The sequence below is a fragment of the Lepisma saccharinum genome, chromosome 15 (genome assembly GCF_977018435.1).
Source record: "Lepisma saccharinum chromosome 15, izLepSacc3.1, whole genome shotgun sequence".
Lineage (NCBI taxonomy): Eukaryota > Metazoa > Arthropoda > Insecta > Zygentoma > Lepismatidae > Lepisma > Lepisma saccharinum.
Genome location: NC_139243.1, coordinates 80,593,132 through 80,618,033, shown reverse-complemented (window position 1 = coordinate 80,618,033; position 24,902 = coordinate 80,593,132). Strand labels below are relative to the sequence as shown.

The 24,902-nt window shown below is 38.0% G+C and overlaps 1 protein-coding gene across 2 annotated transcripts in view; it reads right to left on the bottom strand.

Moving 5' to 3' along the window:
• LOC145999777 (tyrosine-protein kinase Fer-like) overlaps positions 1 to 24,902 on the bottom strand; it is a 311,283-nt gene that overhangs the window by 26,429 nt on the left and 259,952 nt on the right. For both annotated transcript variants that reach the window (XM_083137080.1, XM_083137079.1), the window contains exons 5-8: positions 20,856 to 21,051; positions 8,586 to 8,723; positions 3,882 to 4,127; positions 2,101 to 2,287 (exon numbers count right to left, since the gene is read on the bottom strand). In XM_083137080.1, coding sequence (XP_082993206.1) covers positions 2,101 to 2,287; positions 3,882 to 4,127; positions 8,586 to 8,723; positions 20,856 to 21,051 — 767 coding nt within the window. The remainder of the gene's footprint in view (positions 1 to 2,100; positions 2,288 to 3,881; positions 4,128 to 8,585; positions 8,724 to 20,855; positions 21,052 to 24,902) is intronic.

Below are 24,902 nucleotides of genomic sequence, written 5' to 3'. Positions count from 1 at the left end.
ATTAGTGCCTTTCCTCTTTTAGTAACCATCTCTGACAGGCATTGCTCCCATTCTATCCGAGGTCTTCCTCTTCCTCTCCTTCCTTCTGGTCTCGCTTCCATTACTTGTTTCGGTTTTCTTTCTTCTCCTATTCTCATGACATGGCCATACCAGTCCAGTGTTCTTCTCTCTATTATCTCTTCAATTGATTCTACTTGTAGCTGGTCCCTGATTTTAGTGTTCCTGATTCTATCTCGTCTGGTTTTTCCTACGACTCTTCTGAGGTATTTCTTCTCTGTTGCACTTAATCTACTTTTAGTTGGAGCAAAGATAATTTAAACATAAAAAAAGGTCTATTCTTCCGATTTGTAGAATAGCTGAACACTAGCGACACTGTTGGTGGCTTCATCAATTTCATTGTATCATCCTTCATCCTCATCTTTGCAATTAGCCAAAAGTGGTAGAAATGCAAAGTAAAATAAACCAAATTAATCAATAAATTTTACTCTCAAAAGTTATGTATTACAACAAGTACTACATTGTTTTATCTGCCACGTACTGGCATATCGGAATTTAATGCTGTTGCTTAGTGGCAGTTGGTGTACTTGAGTCTATTCGTGTTCACCCCAGTTTCATTTATTCTTTATGCATATATTTACACTGGATAAAGATTAAGGCAATGAACTTTTGACAGTGCTACATATCTTGGCAACACAGAAGCAGGATAACAATGCAAGCAGCTGATTGCATCATTCATTCTTCCTCTGCTTGTGTAGATTTCAAAACTCGACAACACTGCCACAAGATTTATTTTTCTCTTTGTGCTACAACTTTGTACCATGATTTTTATCCCTTCCAGAAGAAAGAAATAATAATCTCTAAATTTACAATGTTGTGGGGATTGCTCTTGACTTGTCTCACAGTCTTGAATTGAATGCAGTTTCAACACTTCATGGTGGAAGAAGAATGCCAGTGCATGCCTAGGGGTAGTTGCTCACACATTTTGTGCACTAAGGGGGTCCGTTGAAAGCCCACTGACCTAGGCCAGAAGAGAGTACCTGCATTCTCTACTCTCTTGCTGTAAACAGCAAGAGATAGCTCACTTCAAAAAGTGCAAGCCTCCGTCAACGTGAAAGAACAATGACAGGCAGAAATGCTTGTGAAGCATGGAAGCAAATGAAAGGTGGAGTGATACAGGAGAATTTGATGTTTTGAAGGAGATGACATTCAATGAATACATATAATATAAATTGATTGTATTATAAATTATAATAATCTGGATGACTTGTGCAACTGTGTGAATAAGCAGAGGCGCTGTCACTGTAGTTGGTACAAAATGAAAAAATATCTTAATACATTTTTTTTTTACTGTGTGGTACTTCTATGGTATTTTTCTAGATTGTTTTTCTTTCATCCAATTGTTTTAAAGGAAAAAATAAAGTTACAAATTAAGGGATTATTATGTTTAAGAATCGTGACAAACTTATTTTGTACTTTGAGCATATTGTCAAACTCTTATTCTGATAATTTAACTGAGCATAACTCTCAAAAAATATACTTAAAAATGTATCCAGTATAGAGATATACAGGATGAGCACGTAGTTTCGCAACAAGCTAATAATTCCTGAATGAGTAATAAATTGCAGAAAATAAGAACAGCAATTTATGATAATGCATAGGAGTATCAAAGGGTTGTGTTTTAATGCAAGTGGAAGAGTTGACTGCCTCCTTTCCCCCAAACATTTAATTTCTTCCGCAATATTGCAACAATTGTCACATTTGTATATGTGAATTCTGAATAACAACCATTTTTTTTATAATTATTATACTAATTAATACTGGTTGCTGTATGATGCATTGACTGATAAAATGGGGAAAAATAATTAACCACTGTACTGAGCTATCAACTTAAATCTCTGTGGAGTAAGTTTGTTTGTCCATTCCATTGTGGTAAGGTGAGATGTAGACTTGGTTGCTCAGCGACAGACCACCAGTACATATTTCCAACGAATCAGGTTCAATCAACAGACTTAAGTTGTGCCTAAGCTAGTTTATGAAGCTGGTTAAGTTATAATGAACTTGAAGTTGTTTTTTTGACAATAAAGAGACGGGCTATCTTACCTGATGGTCCCCATCAATAAAGGAACTGTCGATGGAGAGATCACAGCCTGGCGGAACCTCTTCGCATCCGAGGTCTCCAAGGGGGGCTTTTATCACGTCGTGCTGCTTCTGCAGTTTTCTTTCCAGGCATTTCAGCTCATTGGTCTCTTTCCTGAGGATGTCTGTTGCACGATGCAATACTGTCAGCCTGTAGGAAGAGGAGATACAAGTCATTCTACATTAGACAACATCAGAACAATTTTCAGAGCAAATGACACCATGCTTACTTGTTTCAACAACATTAACAGCATGGAAGCAGAGTTGGATAAGTTACTCAAAAAACGTAATGGATTACAGTCAGGGGTGGCTTAAGGGCTGGGTGACTGTCCATGGTGTTGTCTTCGAGGGGGTGCCAAAACTGAGGCCATCCACATTAATTAGCACCAAAATCTTATTTCTAATTACATAAGCATGTCTATTTGTTTATCTGAGTTTGTTTAAAGTCCACTTTATACACAGAAAGGTTAATCGACATTGGACCTACAGTTTAAAAAGGGATCTGAACCATTATGCGTCCCCACCGGGTGCGTGGCTATTTGCTTTAATAAGAGTTGGATTTATTGTTGACAAGAATTAAATAAAATTACTGCTGCATAACATAATAAGTATTTTGCAAAATCATGTAGTAATTTAAGCTAAGAGATTACTACTTACGTGAAATTTAGAAAATTTCGCACTTCCGCGTTGCACAATTTAATGGTTAAATCCTATTAATTTCGAAGATCCACTGTCTTCATTCACAAAAGGGGTACGGCGTTTGAAGCGGAGATGGTACCGCATCACTGGCAGTTTTTTCTTTCGTCAGCATTGTTATGAATTTTTTCTTGTTTTGTTTCTTCAAGTAGTCTGTTCGTAGTTTTTGATAATTGCCTATAGCTTAATGTGAGTTATGTTGTTTCTCTTTTGCATTGTTGATAAACGGTTTGTTTTCCGCCTACTGTTCTTCCTTACACTGGAACAAAAATTTCAGCTGCTTTTAAGGTATCACCAGGTCGAGCTCGGGAAATTATTTAATGCGAGTTGTAACATGAAGGGTAGTTTTCTTCTTAATACGTTCTATGTATTTGTTCCACGTAACATGTCTAGTGAACGTACCATTTCAGGCTTTTTCAAAAACTGTTAGGAAGAGGTCCAATGTTCACGAAGAAGTTTTACAGTTCGTTGTTGGGGATAGTGCGGCAGAAGGGATTTTAAAGATGACGACACATTTGCGGTGCTCTTCGTGTTTTGTCTTGTGGCAGAAGGAATGTATTTTGTGACTTCATTGGTTACATTGAAAAGTTTCAAAAATTGTGTTTTTAAGGGCAGGATGATTTTATTTTGTACTTCACTACATAGTTCAATAAGACTCCAACGTGTATCTGTACGACCACTTTCTTGGAGTAGAAGACTTAATACATATCATGGACGTCCAGGGGGAGGGCAAAAGGGAGGCAGCATCCCTGGAAAATGAATGTCAATCTAAAGTTATATATTTCACATATATATTTTAATGTCAATCAGTAATTTATGTTAATCAGAGGTGGCAATTAGGAATGCAGTTGCCCCCTGCTTTTAGCTATTTTTGCCCCTGCACTATGCCAAGGGAAAGTCAAATGTCCTCCTGAAAAAAAGGGGCCAGCGCCTGAATGATTTTTAGTTTCTTCTACCTCTGCCCATAAGATTCTTGACTCCACCAAGTGGCTGCATGCATTGTGAATGAAATTAACTTCGAATAAATTATATCTCAACATTATACTCACTTGCCCAACGTGTCCGTTGATTTCTTCACAGAAGAAAGCTCAGCCTCGTGCTTCTTGAGCTGGTTCAGCTTGTCCTGCAGCTTGCTTTGGCACTCCTTCAGCTTCGTGTCCAAGTCAGTTATCTTGTTCCGTAAAGAGTCTATCGTCAGATTGTCTACAGCTATGTGGTTTGGCTGTAGCCTTCCTAGCGTGTCCTCCAGGAGGCGCTCATCAAAGGTGAAGGTGATTGGATTGGCAGGATTTGTTCTGAAAGCAAGATTATAACATTATTAATGCACGTTGTACACTATGTGGAAGAAAGTCATTGGACACCCCGGTTTCAACTCTGAAACGAACTCCTCATGGAAAAGATACTACAGACGGTTATATATACGGCAGCAGGAGGCTTCTCAGATCATTCGCTGATAAAATGATGGACAGGAAAGAGCTCAGCATGTTTGAAAGAGGGATCATAGTAGGCTGCTCCATAGGAGGCATGAGTATACGTAGCATAGCTGATGCCCGACAGGTCCCTAAATCAACTGTAGCCTTTGTCATCAAGAAGTGGAAGGAAAAGGGACACTGCAGCATTGCACCTCGAAGTGGAAGACCCACGAAATTGGACGACCGGGACAGGAGAGTGCTGAAGAGGGAGATTCGGAAAAACAGGACCCGACCGATGCATTCCATTGCAGAAGAGTTTCAAAGTGCGACCAATTTGACTGTTTTGACCAAGACACTTCGCAGGAGGCCCATGCGCTGGGTTATCATGGTCGAGCCACTGCCCACAAACCCCTGATAACAAAAAACAATAAACGGCAGAGACTACGCTGGTGTAAAGAACGGAGAAACTGGACAATGGAGAAATGGCAGAAGGCCCTATGGAGCGATGAATCACGCTTCACACTGTTTCGATCAGATGGGAGAGTGTGGGTATGGCGATTACCCGGAGAACGTCTGTTACCCGAGTGTGTAGTGCCCACAGTTAAATATGGTAGTGGCGGCATCATGTTCTGGGGTTGTTTCAGCTGGCATGGCGTGGGTCCACTGGTACCGGTGTATGGCCACGTGACGTCTGCGTCCTACCGAGATATTCTCGACAACTCCATGCTCCCCACGTGGTGGCGTTTCTATGGAAATGAAGAATGTGTTCCAGGACGATAATGAGACTTATGTTTCCTGAGCTACCATGGAGTGGTATGCAGAAAATAATGTCATCCGACTGGATTGGCCTGCTCAGAGCCCTGACCTCAACCCTATCGAACATCTATGGGACGAACTGGAGCACCGATTGAGGTCACGTTCGCCTCGCCCTTCTACACTTCCAGGGTTGGTGACTGTATTGCAGGAGTAATGGCGGAATATCCCACTCGGTGTACTACACGACCTTTTGGCCAGTTTACCACGACGAGTGGCTGCTGTTATTGCTGCCAAAGGCAGACCGACCTCCTATTGATTGCAAGAAAACTGATGGTATCCGCTGACATTTGGTGTCCAATGACTTTCTTCCACATAGTGTATTTATAATAATGTAGTTTTGGGTTAAGGTCACCCACAGAGAGGGCACTTGCCCCCTAAGATATCTAGAGTTTTTTTTTCATGTAATGCAAATGGTGAAATTGTAGTGACATTTTATTACAAACAATATTGTTTTCCGTGATTTACAAGCTGAAACTTACAATTAACTGCTATGTCCAACTAAATAATGAGAGAACGTATCATCAGAGACATTAGTATCATGTTGGCTACTGGGCGTTCCCTATGGTGCTGTGATTATGTTCTTGCCTTGTAAAGAAAAGATCCTGGATTTGATGGAAGGCACATACGAGGGGGTACCCAAAAGAAACCGGAAAGCATATCTGTGCTGTGCTGCACATTCTTTGTGTTGACAAATGTTTGCTGCGAATTTTGCTAAGGCGGATCAGAAGAAACAGTGTGTGTGATTTTTTTTTGTTTCCTATTAGGGAAAACTGCAGCTGAGACTGTAGTGATGCTTAAAGAAGCATTTAAAGAAGACATCCTAGGTGAAACGGAAGTGTACGAGTGGTTTGCACGTTTCAAAAAGGGGGAAGTTCTCAGAAACCAAAAAAAGCACATCAGGTGCGATCACATGTGAAAACAATGCTCATTTGCTTTTTGATGTGCAAGGGATTGTTCACAAGGAATTTGTTGCTCAAGGTCAAACTGTTAATCAGGATTTCTACATGGGTGTGTTGAGGCGATTGCGTGAAAACGTGCGGCGAAAATGTGGAAGTGTGGCAACTGGTTGCTCCACCATGACAATACCCCAGTCCACACTGTTGTGCATGTCCAACAGTTTTTGGCGAAAAACCAAATGCCCATTCACTGCTAACTATTTTTTTTTTAGGTTTGAATTCTACACACTATTTCCCCATCAAGCGATAGTATTTGCACTTCTGGAATAAAAGTTACTAATTTCAAGAAATTCCAAAAAATTGTAGTGCAGAAAATACCACTTTTAAATACTATCCTTTGGAATTTCTTGAATTTCTCGGGGATCCAGAAAAGTCAGGAAATAATTTCCCGAAGTTGGGATTTGACCTTGACAATTCACGGGACGTCATTTTGAATGGCTTTTCATTACAGTACCCTCCAGCATGTAAAAGCGTGGATCAGAGGTAGCATAAAGGAGAGTAGATTAAGTGGTTTCTGTTTGATATCTATGCATCGTGAAGAAGTACAATAAAATGAAGAACTGTTCATCAACCAAGTGATATGTTTATGAAAAGGAAGCAAGGGATATCCAGTTTCTACTTACTGAGTGGATTTAAGTCTGAACTTGTCAACAATGCCAAATAATTTTCAATTAAATTTCATATTATATGATTTGTAAAATAACAACAACAATAATAATAAAGGGTAAAATATAAGTTTCTATGACTGAAGGACAAGATGTAACCCCTCCCTCCCCCAAGTTGGGTGCTTATAACTTAGGTCAATATTCATGAATGAGTTAAATGTTGGGGGGTGCGTTGGCACATATGGCCATTTTACACCTTGAAAATATAGGAGGAAAATCCCCGGAGCTAACAGAAAAACCATAAAAACTTCCTTAGAGACAGGTTAAGTGGGCCATACTTCTCAAAAAGCTATAAATATTTGTTAAAACAATGTCTTCATCTCCTAACATGGACGATAAGAAGTTGGGAAGGTTAAAAGTTTGCCTGAGACATTAAAATTGGCACATGTGATAAGAATATGTCAAACACTTAAAATATAACATTGAAAACCAAATAAAAAAAAGAGCAGCTCCTTCTAAAACTCTTTGGCATGCTCCTGAATAAAATAAAGTTCAGTGGCATTGCTTTTTGTAATTAGATAGTAGTAGTGCTAGAAGAAGTTGTAGTGAGTAGTTGTAATAGTAGCACGCAGCAGTATACAGTAAGAGCCATAACTCTGTTGCCTTCCTGACACAAAAGCAGGCGTTAGTACAGAGGTGTCGGTGAAAACGAACCAAGCAAGTAACTAGCCATTGACATTGCCCACGTTGATAGTCAATGATCTCTGCATGTTAGGAGAGCTTATATAGAAGTTTTCATTAAGGCTGGGTACTGAAATTCTCCAATTTTGTCCCATATTTTCAACTTGTGATTGTAATTTTCATCTTGACAACCTGACAACCATGACCGCGATGATAGAGATGATTAAATGAAACTGATGAATAGAGAAACACGAAGAACCCAGAATGAGATTCGTACTCTCAACCTCAATGGAGAAGCAGCAAAAACAAATATTTTTAAAAAAACAAATATGGATTCTACAAGCATGTGGTTCGTCCACTGAGATGTAATTGTTCTATGTCCTATATTTTATTTTTTCAGGAGAGGCCTTTAAAGTTTGACATGATATATTTATTGGACCTTTGTCGCCATTCCACTGAAAAAATACATCATTGCAAAGGCTGATGTATTGAAGTCTCTCTAAAAAGAAGTCATTGTTTGGTTAAGTATTTATGCTGTAATTAATTATTGAAATTTCAGATAGAACAACTGCATGCAACAGTGACATTGATTTGAGTGTGTTCTATCTACCTTTTTAGAAATTAGATTAGGTAGCCATTCTGTAATGGAGATGAGTGGCCTCCCCTATGGTGCAGTGGTATAATCACCACCTTGTAATCAAGGGTCGCAGGTTCGATACCCGGTGGAGGCACATAATGGTTCGAATCCCACTTTAAACTGTAGGTCCAGTCCCGATTAGCCTTACTGTGCATAAAGTGAACTTAAAACACCAAATTAATCAATCAATGTAATGGAGATGAAACAATTTCAGTGAAAATTTGACATTCGTTAACAAAGTAAAAGAAATTCAATCACTCAACTCCCTTGATTATACTATTATTAAAAAAATGTTGTCTTAACAACAAGTAATAACCGAAGTCCACTTATACTCCTAAGCAGCTCCCACAAGTGACGGGTTAGAATGCAAATGATTTATCTCATACTCAGATGGCGCTTGTAGTTGGGGTTTCACTGACTGTTGGAATTTGCATTCTCGTGATTGTTTCAAATTTTGTAGATGAACCTAAAACTCTCTCAATACACTAATACTGGTGGTATGTAGGCATCGAACACAATAGCAGAGATGAAGTGAATTAAATTAAATGAAAATATCTCTATTTGTTTACAATTTGGAGATAGAAAAGTTACATTTCCAATGGACGATTTGTTAAATTACCACCAAGGAGACTAAGCATACACTTACTTATTCTTCTCAGTGAAGTTCTTATATTCCTCAGTGGGCTGGATCAACTCTACGCTGGCATCCACCTTCTTGTGACTCTCCAGGAAGTTTTCTGACGAGAAGTTGGTGTAGTGGGCGATTTCTTCCATTAGGAGTTTCCTGAAATATGGAAAAGTTTATGAACACAAACCTCTAGGAAACAAATTATGGTATGAATGAAACAGAGAAGGAACAAGGTCACACTGTATCCTATCTTGTACCTTCTAATCTCCTTTCGAGTCTACAAATATGGTTAACACCAGTCTCACATGGTATTTAGGTGCATCTTCACTTCACACAGATAGACTTCCCACTTGAAACTACCATAATGTTTTTTACACAAGCAGCTAGCGACAGCTTGGATGTAAATGCTAAAGGCGTCAAACCTGACCTGCCTAACCTACTCAAGTATGCATCTAATAACAGAAATAAACATATAAATACGTTGAGCAGGTTAAGTTTTGTCTATTTCTACCATTAGATGCATACAGCATACATGAGTAGGGTAGACAGGTCAGGTTTGGTGTTTTGCATATATGTAGCTGCTCATTTAATTATTTCACGAAGGTAGTAGCAAGAGGGACCTCACACGAGCCTTAAAAGCTCAGTCTTAAAAATGGCGACTGCACAAACACCCTACTTCACAAGTTTGGATGCTAATAGCTGTTAAGGGAAAATATTGTTTTCTCCAAAAGAATAAGAAAATGCAGCATACGTATGTCCCCTCCAGGGAACACCACCTTAAAGTAGCACTGACCGTGCGGGCGGAGGGGTTTGTGTGCTTTGCTGAAGCTGAGAGCTATGCCAGCGGTAGAATCTACCGGCAGGGTCACCCATGCTGGACAGGTCTCAGAAGAGAAGCCAGACTAAGGTGTTCTACAACGTCCCATCTTTACCATATCCTATCCTAATATTCCTTCCTAGTCCCAAATACTGCTGCCTTGTAGTCATAGAGGGATCTATAAAGGCTAAGGGAAGAAAACCCTAACAGAAAATTACCTGGTCCTCCAGGTTGGGGGTTGGAGTGAGGCTGACAACCTTATCCGGAAAAAATCAATCGTTCAGAAACCACAACTTGTGCCTCGGAAAGTGGATAAACATGATGACGGACCGGCTAAACGGATAACGGACATGAATATGGCCACGTGGAATATAAAGACAATGGTAGCCCCAGGAAAGATGCAGGTGGTAGCACAAGGAATAGAAAAAAATGGTATACAGATAGCAGCAGTACAGGAAATTAGATGGGTTGGAACGGGCAGAATAGACAAAAAAGACTTCACAATGTTTTATAGTGGAACAGAACAAAGGACAGGGCAGAGAGGTACAGGCTTCATAATAACTAAGGAAGCAAGAAAAAGTATACTGCAGTTTGTGCCAGTATGTGATAGAATAAGCAAGCTCAGAGTTAAAGGATCATTCAGAAACATAGCAATTATAACAGTGTATGCACCTACAGAAGACAAAGGTGATCAAGAGAAAGAAGAATTTTATGATAAGCTGAAGGAAACATTAGAAGAAACACCTAGATATGATTCAATTATTATCATGGGAGATTTTAATGCACAAATTGGCAAGGAGGATAGGAGAAAAGGAATAAGTGGAGTCTATACCTTACATAGAGAAAGCAATAATAATGGCAATCTACTCTATCAGTTTGCAATTAGAAACAAAATGATAATAAAAAGCACGTGTTTCCCACATAAAGATATACATTTGGGGACCTGGAGATCCCCAGATGGAACAACAACAAACCAAATCGACCATGTTTTGGTAGGTCACAGATATTCCTCCTCAATCACAGATATTAGAAGTTGCAGAGGACCTAACTGTGACTCGGACCACTTTCTTTTGAAAGTAAAAGTTCGAGAGAGAATAAGAACAACACAACAGACAGAAAAACTAAAAAGAATAAAATGGAATATGCAGAAATGGAAAAAAAGAAGAAATCAGACAAAGAGACCAAGATGCAATAGCTCAAAAAACACAAAGTTGGACAGCAGAGGAGAGGAGCTCAACCGAAAAACACTGGGAGAAAATACAAGGAACTCTAAAAGAAGTAGCAGAAGAAATAATAGGAGAAGATAAACAAGTAGGGGAAAAAATGTGGTTCGATGAGGATTGTGAGAAAGTAATAAAGGAAAAGAACGAAGCTAGACAAAAAATGATACAAAGAAAAACGAGAGGAAATGTCGAAAGGTATCGAGAAAAAAGGAATATAGCTAATCAAACATGCAAACAGAAAAAGAAGGAGATAATGAGGAAACAGCTGATGGAGATAGATGACTTGAATAGACAAAATGAAACAAGAAAAGTATATACCGCAATCAAAAAAGTAAATAAAGGATACCAACCAAAAGAAATTGGCTATAAGGATAAAAACGGAGCAGTGATAGGAGATCAGTATAGAAAATTAGAGAGATGGGCAGAATATTATCAAGAACAACTAGGAAATGAAGAGGAACTAGTGGGAACAACAGGAATAGATGGATACAATGAGGGAAACATTGAAGACCCACCAACAATGGAGGAGATAGAAATAGCAATTAATAAAGCGAAAAATAACAAAGCACCAGGAGAAGACGGTATAATAATAGAAATGCTAAAGATGGCAGGACTGACAATGAAAATTGAAATCCATAAACTCCTGGAACGGATCTGGAAAGAAGAACAAATGCCGGAAGGATGGAAAGTTGGAATAATATGCCCAATACACAAAAAAGGGGATCGAACGGAATGTAGTAACTATAGACCAATAATGCTGCTAAATGTGGTGTACAAAGTCCTTACCAGTATTATTAACGAAAGACTGAAGAAATACACTGAAGCTATAGTAGGAGAATATCAATGTGGATTTAGACCAGGCAGGGGTACAACAGATCAAGTATTCGTTATACAACAGATAACTGAAAAACACTATGAATATGCAATAGACCTCCTAATTCTATTCATTGACTACAAAAGAGCATTTGATAGTATAAGGAGACCCGAACTGAGTAGAGCTATGCAAGAATTAAAAATCCCCATCAAGTTAATAAATTTAATAGAAATGACAATGAAACAGACCAGAGCAAAAGTGAAAATAGGAAATGAAACAAGTAGAGAATTTCCATATTACAGAGGAGTCAAACAAGGAGATGGACTGTCAACCACACTCTTCATACTAGCAGTACACGTGGCCGTTCAAAAGGTAGATAAGAGAGGATCAATTTTTACAAAGAGCACTCAAATATGCGCATATGCAGATGACATTGCAATAATAGCATGAACAGGAAACGATTTAAAGAAGACATACCAGAGATTAGAAGAAACTGCAAACAGGTTAGGACTAGAAACAAATGTCAATAAAACAAAGTACATGATTGTTACCCAAAAACCTGACAAATATAGAGAGGAAAGAATAGAAATAAATGGGAAGGAATTTGAAAGAGTCAGGTCATTCCAATACTTAGGGCTGACCATAAATGAACAAAATAAAAAAGATAGCATGATAAAAGAAAGGATATACATGGGGAATAGAGCATATTATGCAAACATGCAATTATTAAAGAGCAAACTAATAAACAGGAATCTCAAAATTACCATATACAAAACGTTAATAAGACCAATAATAACATATGGTTCAGAGACATGGGTAATGAATAAGATAGAAGAGGAAGCATTGCGCAGATTTGAGAGAAGGGTGATACGCAAAATATATGGACCGGTTAATGAAAATAATTTCTGGAGAATAAGAACTAATGAAGAAATTAACCATATACTAGGGAAAGAGGATATTGTGAGATTTATTAAATCACAAAGAATGCGGTGGCTGGGTCACGTACAGAGAATGGGAAACGATAGAATGCAAAGGAAAGTGATGCAAGAAAAATCTATTCAACAAGAAGAAGAGGAAGACCAATGACAAGATGGCTAGATGGTGTCCTGGAAGATTTGCGTCACATGAAGGTGAAAAGATGGTGGGAGATTGCAGAGGACAGGAATAGATGGAGGCACATAGTTGAGGAAGCCAAAGCCCATGAGGAGCTGTAGCGCCATGTGGTAAGGTAAGGTAAGCATACGTATGTAGCCTATAGCAGTAAATGTGAGTACATAACAAATTTTATTTGAAGTTGATATACCACTTCACGGACACTAGCATAAAGTTTTATACTTGTATCATATGCTTGTATATTACAATAGAAGTTGCATCTTCTAATGAATCCCTTCTCCTTCCTTTTTTGAAACTTATTCCCCAATACGAACGAGTGAAATAAATTACATAAGCTTCACAATATTCAAAATGAGAAAACTGTAGTGTTTACATTAAGTTTACCATAGTTACATTATGTACATTAACATATATTTGGTCATAAAATACTTATTGTGAGGTTTACTTCGAAAGCCAAGAAGCCGTATTGGTAAAACTATCAAAGCCGGGAATTGTATGTAACTCGTTTATTCTGTAATTGTTGACATTCGTACTTGCTTATTCTGTATTGCGAAAGATTGTTTAACAAGGGATTTCGCTTTTTTTCTTTTTAAACGAAATTAGTATGTATTGTCGACATATTTAGTAATTATTGTTCGTTCTTTTCTCGCTTCCTGAACACGCAAAATGGCGGGCAAATCTTGACTAGCGTTGTGTTTCAAACGGCAAAGCAGTGTTTCAACCTTCTTAACAGAAAAATTCCCGCATAGCCGTTTATTATGTTGTATTTAAAGGGCATAGGCCTAACTACATTATATAGTACAGTAGTACAAAGTCTGCGAAAAATAGAATTTCATCAGTGGTTGATTGTCTTTTTTGGGGGAAGTTCTCTTGTCGATTTCTAACCACATTTAAAACCTTGCACTCTGCTTTTTATTTATTTGCCTTTTGTCTGTCCGGATTAAGGGAAGATCGGTTTATCGGGGTTCGGATTAACGAGGTTTTACTGTAATGATTTATTAACACACCTTTTTACACACCCTTGATGTACAATCTCTCCGAGTTTAGGAAAATTGTCAATGCAACTCGATGTGTGCGCCTTGAGTTGCCCTGCAAACATCTAAAGAGTATTCAGTTGAGTTTTTGGCTGAGGTAAATACTGTTGCTCTATTGATAACTGAATAGTGCCAGGCTTGTTCCCGAATTACACATTGGCGCGCATGCGAAAGCACGTGTATTTACTATTGGTGTATAAACTCTGAGAGTTTCTGTATCTTGTAAAATGAGAATCATAGCAATATCTTCCTCAGTTTCTAAACGGCGAGCATTTCTTTTTCGATCCTCTAAGCGGAACACGCTGTACTGTACTACTTTATTTATATATATATATATATATATATATATATATATATATATATATATATAAGCGAACTCGAAATATTGAAAAAATAAATATTATTTAGAACTGAATTTGAAAATTTAGGCGCCAGGTGAAAAATTTAAGGCACCATGGTGACTGGGTGTCCTGTATTTTTCTAGCCCTGTTCACACACTCTTTGATTATCTTTCTAAAATAAAACTTTATTACTCACCAAAAAAAGTGCAGGTACGGCGTACCGACAGAAAAAAGCCCCGTTATTATTATTATTATTATTATTATTATTATTTCTGAGACATTTGGTTCGGACCTCCTCCGAAATATATTCCTAGATACGTGCCTGGTCGTTGTGCATGTGGACTGTCTATAACCCTAATAATATTGAAAGCAACCCCCTATTATATGACTGCATAAATCGCATAACAAAGTGTCTTACGAGCTTGACTTCGCCCTACTATATTTATCTATTTTCACATTCGATTCCTTAGAACTTCATCAAATTCCACTAAACGTATTAAGAATACAATACAACAATTTTCGAAAATGTGCAACCCTGCAACTTCAGCTCCGTTACGTGTGGTATAGTAGCGACCACAAACAAAAGAATCTTCGGCCAGAAGCCTTCGCGCATCTTCCCCTCCATCCGTTCAGCTCGGACCATGGTGAAGCCTGCTCCACTCCCCTCCCCTCCACCCGCGAGACACACGGTTCTGTGCAGATTCTTTATAACAACTCGGGAATCTGCGGAGCAAAGCCGCGCATAAAGGCAAAGTAGGGGAGAAAGAGAGTGGGCGCAGCAAAGCAATATATGGAAAGGCTGATAACGGCAGTCTCCCTTCCCCCTCCACGCACTCCCGTTCCCTCGTTCGCGTCATTAGTCGAGTCCCCTGGAGTCACTACTTGCGCAGAGAGTTGCCTTCGTTCGCTCGCTCCAGTTTCCCGGGACAAATTATAGGCAACCACCTTTGTCAGGGCCACCTATCCGGTTTCAAACTCTATCATTTAGGGTTCACGCCGAAAAATTTCCTGTGCTCCATATTAAAGCGAATAGTTTTCTCACCAAGTGCACTTTCAGACAGGGTTACACATTCTTCTTGTGATATCGTAAAACAGTGTTGTTTCATTAGAGTAGATTGTCAGTGACGTGTCCAAGAAGAGGTTTGGTGAAGTCACAAATCTAAATTCCTAGCAAGAGGAACGTGAAATGCAGATAAATGGCAAATTACAGGTCTGCCAACCAAAAAACAAAAATCTTAGGAACGCCACTGTAGATTGTGAGCCATTCAGAAAGTCATCGCGTGAAATTCGTTATGGCGTTCCTAAAGCTTTCCGTATACGATTCGTGAAATTTTAGAACGAAACACACCGATTGGGAAACAGGTTTATTCCGTGAATGTTGTTAGTACGGACAAAAAATATAATTCAGACATAAAGGAATAAAATAAAGCAACATATTACCGTGGTTGGTGCCTGTAACTGCTCTTTTATAACACTGATAAACAATGAAATACTCCTTTAAATAAAACTAAGTGATCTTTATGTATTCAGATGTGCTGATAACGAATATCGCATCCGTTTTCCTGTATCACCTAAGTTTTTTGCAGAACACCCAAATTTTATAATTTTATGGTTTCAGGTCTCCGCACCCTGCTCCGCTTCCAGCTTAACGTTTGTTTCCTAGCAAATGGATAAGAACTTTTCAGCGACCTTGTGTTTATGACTGGCCCTTAATATATAGTGGAGGAAACATGTGGCAGTAGAGAAATTTCCTGTTTCTATGTTAAAATTTGTTCTTTTGTGGGTTAGTCGAGTCTTAACTTCCTTTCCGATAACTTCGCGAGTAGCCGTATTTTATGTTTGTGTATGTTCGTGAAATTGTGAATGTAATATTGTATAGTGAAGTGAAGTGTAAGTTGTATTTTAACAAAACGATAAGAGCATTCACAATTGTTTTTTTAAAGAAATATATTATAAGTCAATTAATGAGTTCGCCATGTCACGCAAATGTGTGAATAACCCGAACTTGTTTTGTTATGTTTGCGGGGAATTTACTCCGAAGTCACAGAGAAATACTATCATTCCTATAGTGAAAAAAGCATATGAGTTGTATTTTGGAAGTAAAGTAGACGAGGGAAAAAGCTGGGCACCAGGTAAAATTTGTTGTAATTGTTCGCGAACTTTACGTGGTTGGCTTAATGGCACTCACAAATCAATGCCCTTCGGAAACCCTGTAATATGGACAGAACAGAAAGATTATACTACGGATTGTTACTTCTGTTTAACAAACATAGTGGATATAGTTCTAAATCAAAACATTCTATATTTTATCCTGATGTTCCTTCAGCCAAGAAACCTACGAGTCATGATTTTATACCAATTCCTAAGCCTCCTAAAGAATGGACAGTGGATGAAACAGACCCAAGCAGTGCTTCTCCAGATGATGGACCCAGACCCTCATATTCAAACACCGATCCAAATTTTCCTGATCCAAATATACCTCACTTTATTTCCCAATCCGAACTAAATGATCTAGTCAGAGACCTCAACCTTTCTAAAGTTCAAGCGGAATTATTAGGTTCTCGTCTCCGAGGGTGAAATTTATTACAAGATGGTGTTAAGGTGTCATATCGGAAACGCCAACAATCACGGACACATTTTTTTTTCTGTTAGTAATGAGTTAACTTACTGCAATGATGTAGAAGGCCTTCCGCAAGAATTTGGAAGGAGTCACAACCCAAACGAGTGGAGACTATATTTAGATTCATCTAAGAATAGTTTAAAAGTAGTATTGTTGCATAATGGGAATATATACCCATCAGTACCCCTTGCCTGTTCTTCCACCATGAAGGAAACATATGAAAGTGTGGATACAATATTAAAAGTGATAAATTATGAAAAATATGGTTGGCAGATATGCGGAGACCTCAAAACGATTGGTGTACTGTTAGGCATGCAATCTGGGTTTACAAAATTTTGTTGCTTTCTTTGCGAATGTGACAGCCGGGTAGAAGATAAACATTACAACATTGTGGATTGGCCCATACGAAAAAACTTATGTCCTAGAGAGAAGAGTGTTAGGAATCACCCTCTACTTGAGAAAGACCAGATTTTGTTACCACCGTTGCATATAAAGTTATGGCTGATGAAAATTTTTGTTAAGGCTTTGGATAAACACTGTGAGGGTTTTGGGTACTTGAGAAAAACATTTCCTAAACTCAGTGATAGTAAGTTAAAAGAAGGCATATTTATTGGGCCGCAAATCCGTGAGATCATTCATGATGACAACTTCGTGGAATTGCTAACAGAAAAAGAGAAATGCGCATGGTTAGCTTTCAGACAAGTATGCTGTAATTTTCTTGGAAATGTGAAAGCTGACAACTACAAGGAACTTGTTAAGAACTTGTTGAAGTGTTATCAGCGCATGGGGTGCAATATGTCCTTGAAAATTCAACTTTTTACATTCGCATTTGGACTTTTTCCCCCTTAACTTGGGCGCGGTTAGTGACGAATGCGGCGAGAGATTTCACCAGGATATTTCTGTCATGGGGAAACGCTATGCAGGAAAATCGGTACAGAACATGTTAGCAGACTATAGTTGGAACCTCAAGGAATATGTTTCTGCTGGGAGTTACAAACGGCAGAGTTCAAGAAAGAAATTTTGAAAATGCGAGTAAAAATGTGTTTTTTTTTCCTTTTTTTGCATGAAATTTGTTCATTGAACAGTCAAAATCGGTCCTATATATATTTTTTAATTTTTTTATATTTCATAGTTATTCACTTCAATATTTAAATCTTATTTCATGAGCAAACAAACAAAAATAATTTCAAATTTCGATGTATTATTACAAAGGGAATTAAATTTTTATTAAAAAAAACAAAAAATGAAAATATAGGGAAAACGATACGTGATACAGCATTTCTACTTTCAGATTTGGATTCAGCGGGGTCGAATTATAAATAATCACCTATTTTCGTTCAAAGGAGCAAAAAAAAGTTTGAATTTGTTCATCAGTGTAATTTGATTAAAATTCCAGTTTATTTTATACCAGAACAGACCCCCTGGTGGTCACCATCTGCAAGTTTCCATAAACAAAACTGCGACTAACACTTTCGCCTATTATGTTCCTGAAGTAGTAAAATGACTTTCTTCGCCAGATTCACGAGGTCAGTCTCGGAACGTGCAATGGTAATATTACAAAGTTATTGTATGTTCGGCATTATGGAGCGACAAAATGCACGTGATCATTGAATGAGATTTGTGATTGCACGGACGAATTGTAAGATTGCTTGTTCTGTATGTTACGAATTGTGATATGATATACGTATATATGGGTAGATAGTAGGGATGGCCAGATCCGGAGGATCCGGAATTTTCGGATCCGGATTCGTTTGGCCATCCCACATGATCGCTTCTTTGGGAAGTAAGAATGTGTTTATAACATATTGTTACCTGCTAATATATATATATGTATGTGTATGTATCATCAGCCCGGAAATACCCTGCATAAACTTTCAGGGATGATGGAGAAGGGCACATGTATCAATTTGAGATAAGGAACCCTGGTCCGGAAACGACTTAGTCGAAAGTTATAAGCGAAAATCTGTGTATGAAGATGTAATACTTTTATTGCCTGCACAAGTTTTACAAGCTGCTACATTCATAACAATTGTTCAAAGTGGCGTCCCCCGGCTTCGCTGCAGGCACGACATCGTCGCACAAAGTTCTGGCGTACCCGTTGGAACAACCCTTGGGTCGTTCGAACAATGTCACAGGAAGCGAGACTGCAGAGGATCGCCTCGCAAGAATTCTCGCTGCCTGGGTACGCCAGAACTTTGTGCGACGATGTCGTGCCTGCAGCGAAGCCGGGGGACGGCACTTTGGACAACTGTTATGAATGTAGCAGCTTGTGAAACTTGTGCAGGTAATAATAGTATTACATCTTCATACACAGATTTTCGCTTATAACTTTCGACTAAGTCGTTTCCGGACCAGGATTTCTTATCTCAAATTGATACATGTGCCCTTCCCCATCATCCCTGAAAGTTTGTATCATCAGCCCGGAAACACCCTGTATAATACACAAACAAACATATATATATATATTAGTGTGCGCGTGCGCGATTTGTAAATAATACACTTACAAAGGAAGAAATACGTGTTTTTTTTTGTTTCGGCTAAAAAAACTGTTTTAGGGACAACTCCCCCCCCCCTTCAAATGTCAAGATGAGGACAAATTGAAGTGGAGATCTGACCCCTGTGTCCCCCTCCGATTTCCATGAAACTTGGCAGGTGTATGAAGGAGCCCAAAGGAAGAAATACGTGTTCCCGTGTTTCAGCTAAAAAACAGCTTTAGGGGACAACCCCCCCCCTCAAATGTCAAGATGAGGAGAAGTTGAAGTGGGAATCTGACCCCGAAACCACGTAAATATGGCATAGGAAGAAACAGGGGGCATAGGGCCCCCTCTATACACCTGCCAAGTTTCATGGAAATCGAAGGCGGACACTTAGATAACCTCCCTTGTTAGTCTTACACTTTGTAATTATATAACACTGCATATATTATAATGTTTTATTTTAATTTGCAAAAAACTGTAACTGAAGAACAATTGTATAATTTTTGTATAACATTTCTATCTTGTTAAATGTGTTAAAGGTTTCATCCTGGAATGGAATGTCTCACATTTATGTGTGTTTCCATTTCCAATACATTCGAATCAATACATATTCGTTTCAATGGCATTTACAAAATCACCTCAGACATTTTATGTTAAACAAGTAAGATTATTTTTGTGCACGAGTGTGTTAGCAAAGTATTTTAGGAACAACACTTGAAAAATATATTGTAGGACTAACTAATGAAAAATTTCTTTGTAATCGAAGATCATAATACCTTTTAAGGTGTGGTAATATATTATAATGGGATTGAGATACGAAGAATAGGCGCTGACTTTCTGCCCCCTCAATTCCTCAAGAAGCATATACATTATGCGTAAAAAAAATATTGTCAATCTTGACCCCGCCCCCCAACAAATATTTATATGAAGTTACGGCTTCTGGGGACAAACCACGTATATGATAATAATAATAATAATAATATATTTATGTTATGGAGGTATTAATATTTCCCAACACAATACACTTGAGATCGAAGTTTTCTTTGTGTGTAGCCAGAATGAACACTGTTTGAAAACTTCTTATAGAAAAAGGCAAGGAAGACAAGTATTCTTTTTAATTCATGGCATGGCATTTTTTCATGGCGACAATATTTTTTGTAACTAACTGCTACGCAGGTTAATAGCCCCTGGATTAGTCGGTTAAATTGTCAAACAAAAGGCAACTTTGGTAATTATTTATTTTTGAGAGGAATAAATGTGGCAACATTTTTCAAAGCTGCTGCGCAGTTTGAAAACCCCCTGTAATTGTCCGTTAAAACTTCTTTAAAAAAGGCAAGGGAGGTTATTTTCTTTGGAAAATGTCCAATTAACATGGGTTTTGTGCGATTTCAAAGAATTTCAGATGTACAAAATCTGTTAACATTACAAACATTTCTATAAGTATTTACTAATAAATTAAGCGAACAGAATGGAATATTTTATGTTCAGGCGCGTATCCAGACATATATTTCAGAAGCTGAGGAACCAAATAATAACAATAATGTTTAAATTTATACGTTAATAGGTTTATTCATAATTATGTGTAAATAAATTAATATTGGATTGTTACTATTACATGAATAGATAAAAAGAATAGAGATATAACAGCTTGTATTCATTATCTAGCTTGCGCATAGTTCAGATCGACGAAATTTATGTTAAAACAACTTTTCTGGCAAGGAACAAAAAATATAGAATGAAATATTTGTTTAAAAGGATACAGAATGGAATATTTATTGAAAAGCAAAAAAACTATGTTAGATTCAATTAACTAAAAGTAAAGTTCGTGAATAATATCTTATGCACATACCACCGCTCTATCATTTCCTCCTGCACGCCCTGCTGATACTCCAGCAAGCCCGGAAGAAGAACCGTCCGGAAGTCCTTCTCGTACTCGGTTGCCTCCGCCAACAGAAGCACATACTCGTTGTGGGTGAGGTGGAGCTTACGGCACGCCTTCTGATACTTGTCCCTCACGTCGTCCAGCTTGCGACCGCCTCGACCCGCTGGAAAAGAAATGTGTAATGTTACATTCAGTAGATATGAAGTTCATACGTACGATAACAACATAACGCAGGAACAAGTTTTGAGAAAATGGCACATTTTGACCACTTAGTACTATTTTAGCTATTGGAGCACAAACTCTATGAGCAAGAATTTGAAGCTTAGGACTGAGATACTTACATCTAGAACTGAAATGTTGATACTCCACAATTATGAGTTATGCATATAACTGAATTTTCATCAAATTGTGTTCTGAACCTCTCATATGTAGCTATGAAATACATGGACATATTTATTCCACATATGCAGTGAAGCTATCTAGGTGTACCGTTGCTATTTTTTGGTGACTGTACTCCGATTGCTTTTTAAATTGTAGGTTCAGTCCCGATTAGTCCATCTGAGCACAAAGGGAACTTCGAAAACAGCAACAACAATTTCCAAAGTATGTAGGTGCAGAATGATAGGCATCTATAATCTGTCAAAAAATATCAAATTCGCTAGCCTGCAGAGTTGTGGTAACATTGTTATGTACAGAAGACAGGCCCGTACCCAAGGGGGGGGCAAGGGGGCCATGCCCCCCCTCGAGCCATGAAATATTTTAATGCGAACCAATATAACATGGACGATTTTTAAAATTTTGCAAGAATTTCGATTTTCTTTTCATAAAAGAATGGGTTGTTTCTGGAGAGAGACAGACTTCAGAAGTCTGCAGTCTACAATAGTTAGTAATTTTAGTTTTATAACCATTTATGCAAAGCTACTAAATGTTCCAATTTGGTCGGGACAGTTCACCATTTTTACTCCCTGTTCCGACCTTTTTCTAACTGCAGCCTTGATGAGAAAATGTCCTTATTTTTTGGTTAATTCACATTCAGACATGTTCTTCATTATAAGGATCATTCCATAACGTTGGTGGTCACATTCAGGGTACGAATTCCCATGGCGGAAGGTGGATCTCCCACCTCCCCCTCCCCCAAAGATCTTGTTCTATTAAAATTTTCTGCCCATTAAAATTTTCCGAGGGTAAGAGTTTTTGAGTTTTGACTTCAAACATACTTCACTAAGACGGATATCATAAAAAGATACAAAAAAAGAAAGAACAAAGAACGATATCTGTCTGTGTGTGAATGTTGCATACATCTCTTGTTCTCTCTCGGGCTGGTAACAGCATGGGGTTAAAACGTACTTCTACAGTCATATATAAGATTTTAAAATTATATCACATTGGACTAGTAAGGAATGGAACCGTAACTGCGAAGGAGGTTGTCATTGTCACCTTAGGCCCCTGGAACACAGAAATTAGACCGACCTGTTATTTCTCACCTTATTTCATCGGGAATAGAAATTAGCACTTACAATTTAATTTAATAGGAAACTAATGTATTCTTAAAGTCTCTCATTTTTTTGTCCCTCCACCTAGTTAGTTATCTTTAATTTGCAACCGAGGTTGCAGATTTGAACAATAACACACACTGCTTGAATGAAGATAATGTGGGATGCACAACCGAAGCGACTGCCCTTTTATTAACCACATTTCTTGAATGGTAAGTTTTCATTTCATCGGTTTCAACGGAAAAGAGTAGGGACAAAATTTTCTTGAATGTCTTAAGTATGGTAGCTACATCTAGGTAAGGGAGGGGGTGCAAATTCGGTGCAGGGGTGTGAAAATCTATTCTCGTCCTGGGCGCTGAAATCTCTAGCAACAACGCTGATAAGGAAATATTTCCTTTCGAGAGACCATTAATTGATTTACACCATTATAGAAACACAACACAATAAAAGTATGAAAATTTAATTATCATTATTAATAAAGAGCAATAATTAAATAATATCTAACACTTATTAAAAACATTTCACCTATCTTCTAACTTCATTTTGAACCAGTTGTTAAAGGAATTAATTTGCTTAGTTTATAAATGTAGCAAATTAATTTGTTTATATATGTTTATATTAATTATGATATTAATTAATTACTTAATAATTGACATATATTTCATGACATGACTCTATATATCACCACGGTTTCGGGCTTGGCCCCCCCTCAAAAAATCCTGGGTACGGGCCTGACAGAAGATTTGCACTAATATACGTTAATTGGTAAAGTATACAGCAGTAAATTGGACGATTTTTTTTCTGTTGAAAAATATTCATCGTACTTTCCCAGATATGTACTTGTATATATATTCATATACGCGTAAATTGCATTAACTTGCCCCATTTTTATCAAAATTTTATTTTTGTTCGTGCATTTGGGAGGAAGGACTGGAACCCCGCCAGCTCCCCCTTTCAGTATGCCCTCGATTACAGGTGATTGGTCATTTCAGGTTCATCTTGCAATGTGTATAATACAACCCCCAATCCTTCGCACCAAGGAAATACACATACACACACGTGCGAGAACGGTTGGGTAACCAGACAAATTGCTGTAATCTTGAATTTCAGTTTCTTGCAGAGTACATCCATCATAACGGTCTCGCAGTTGCCAATGGGATCATTACTCGTTAGTTTCGCGTAATTGATAGCAACCCCGTTCCCGTGATCAGCTCAAAGGCTGAAAAAGAAAGTGCATGTTATCGGCATTCCTTGAACTTTAAGTCTTAATTTCCTTCGCCACTAGCGTTGGTTTTCCCCTGCAGCTAACCGCTGTATGAACACGTATGTCGAATGCAAAGCAAATCGTGGCAAAAAGCTGCCTGCACCTGTTGTTTCCACGACCTGGCTACATTAGGAAGTTTAGCATGGTCAGCAGCAAAGAAGGAATGAAACACTGATTACTTACATGGTTCGTCTGAAGAGAAATTTACCTTGGAGCCAGGGCAAGGTGGCCAGGTTTTTAAAACAACAAAACAGGACATTTTTCATATTTTCCTAAAGAAAAATCGGGACAGCAAAATGTACACATTTTAATATAAAAACTGTTTCGTCCTAAATACGGATATTTGTAAACTAATTAAATAAATACTGCGTAAATAACTTACATTGCAACCAAGCAGTTCTTTAGAATTACAAGTAATTCATTGATATTTTGCAGATGAATGTATTTTCTTCAGTACATCCTTCTTTTCAAATAATATTTTGTAGCGTTCCTGTCACTTGTCTAGAAACCATTCATGTACGAAAACACTCGTTCAGTGAGGGCCCAATATTTAATGTGGCACAGTGTTAACATTAAAATGTGAAATAACTTCTACCCAACAATCGCTAGGTAATATTTCTTTTTTCAGCTTCTATTTTTATCAATGTTTATGGCGTTACATAGTAATTCTATGCTTACAAGTCGTCACAAAAAGAGGGACATTTTGGCGTCCCGTTTTATGTTAAAAGAAAGTTACTGTCACGGCTAATACGGGACGTGTGGTCACATTAAGCCAAAGACGCTGCCAGTAATACTTGCAAGGGGCCAGTCCGTTGATATAAAACTGCTGACTCGCGTACTTTTGACGTGGCCTTTGGCCACGTCTTGTACGCTCGCATGCGTGACCTTCGGCCACGTTGTGGGCGTAATCATATTATAGATGGGGTAAAATGTCTGCATGTTGTATTGGATGAAGGGGAACAAGTGTATAAGTTCGCTAATTTGAAAAGTTTCGAAAGTTACTTTATGTGTGTATGAGCTCTAATAAGGTACAAATATTCAAAAGAGTATTGTCTAATTTCTTAATAATAAACTGAGTAAGTAATAACCGTTTCAAGATAATTAGTTGGGTGTTTTCGCATAAACGAATTCAATAGCGACACTAAATTGAAAATGCAATATTTACGTCTTTTGTCATTTCCACATTTTTGAACGTAATTGGATAATAACTGTTTTCCGCCATTCCCCCCAAATTCCTACCTTGCGTCTGTAATAAAT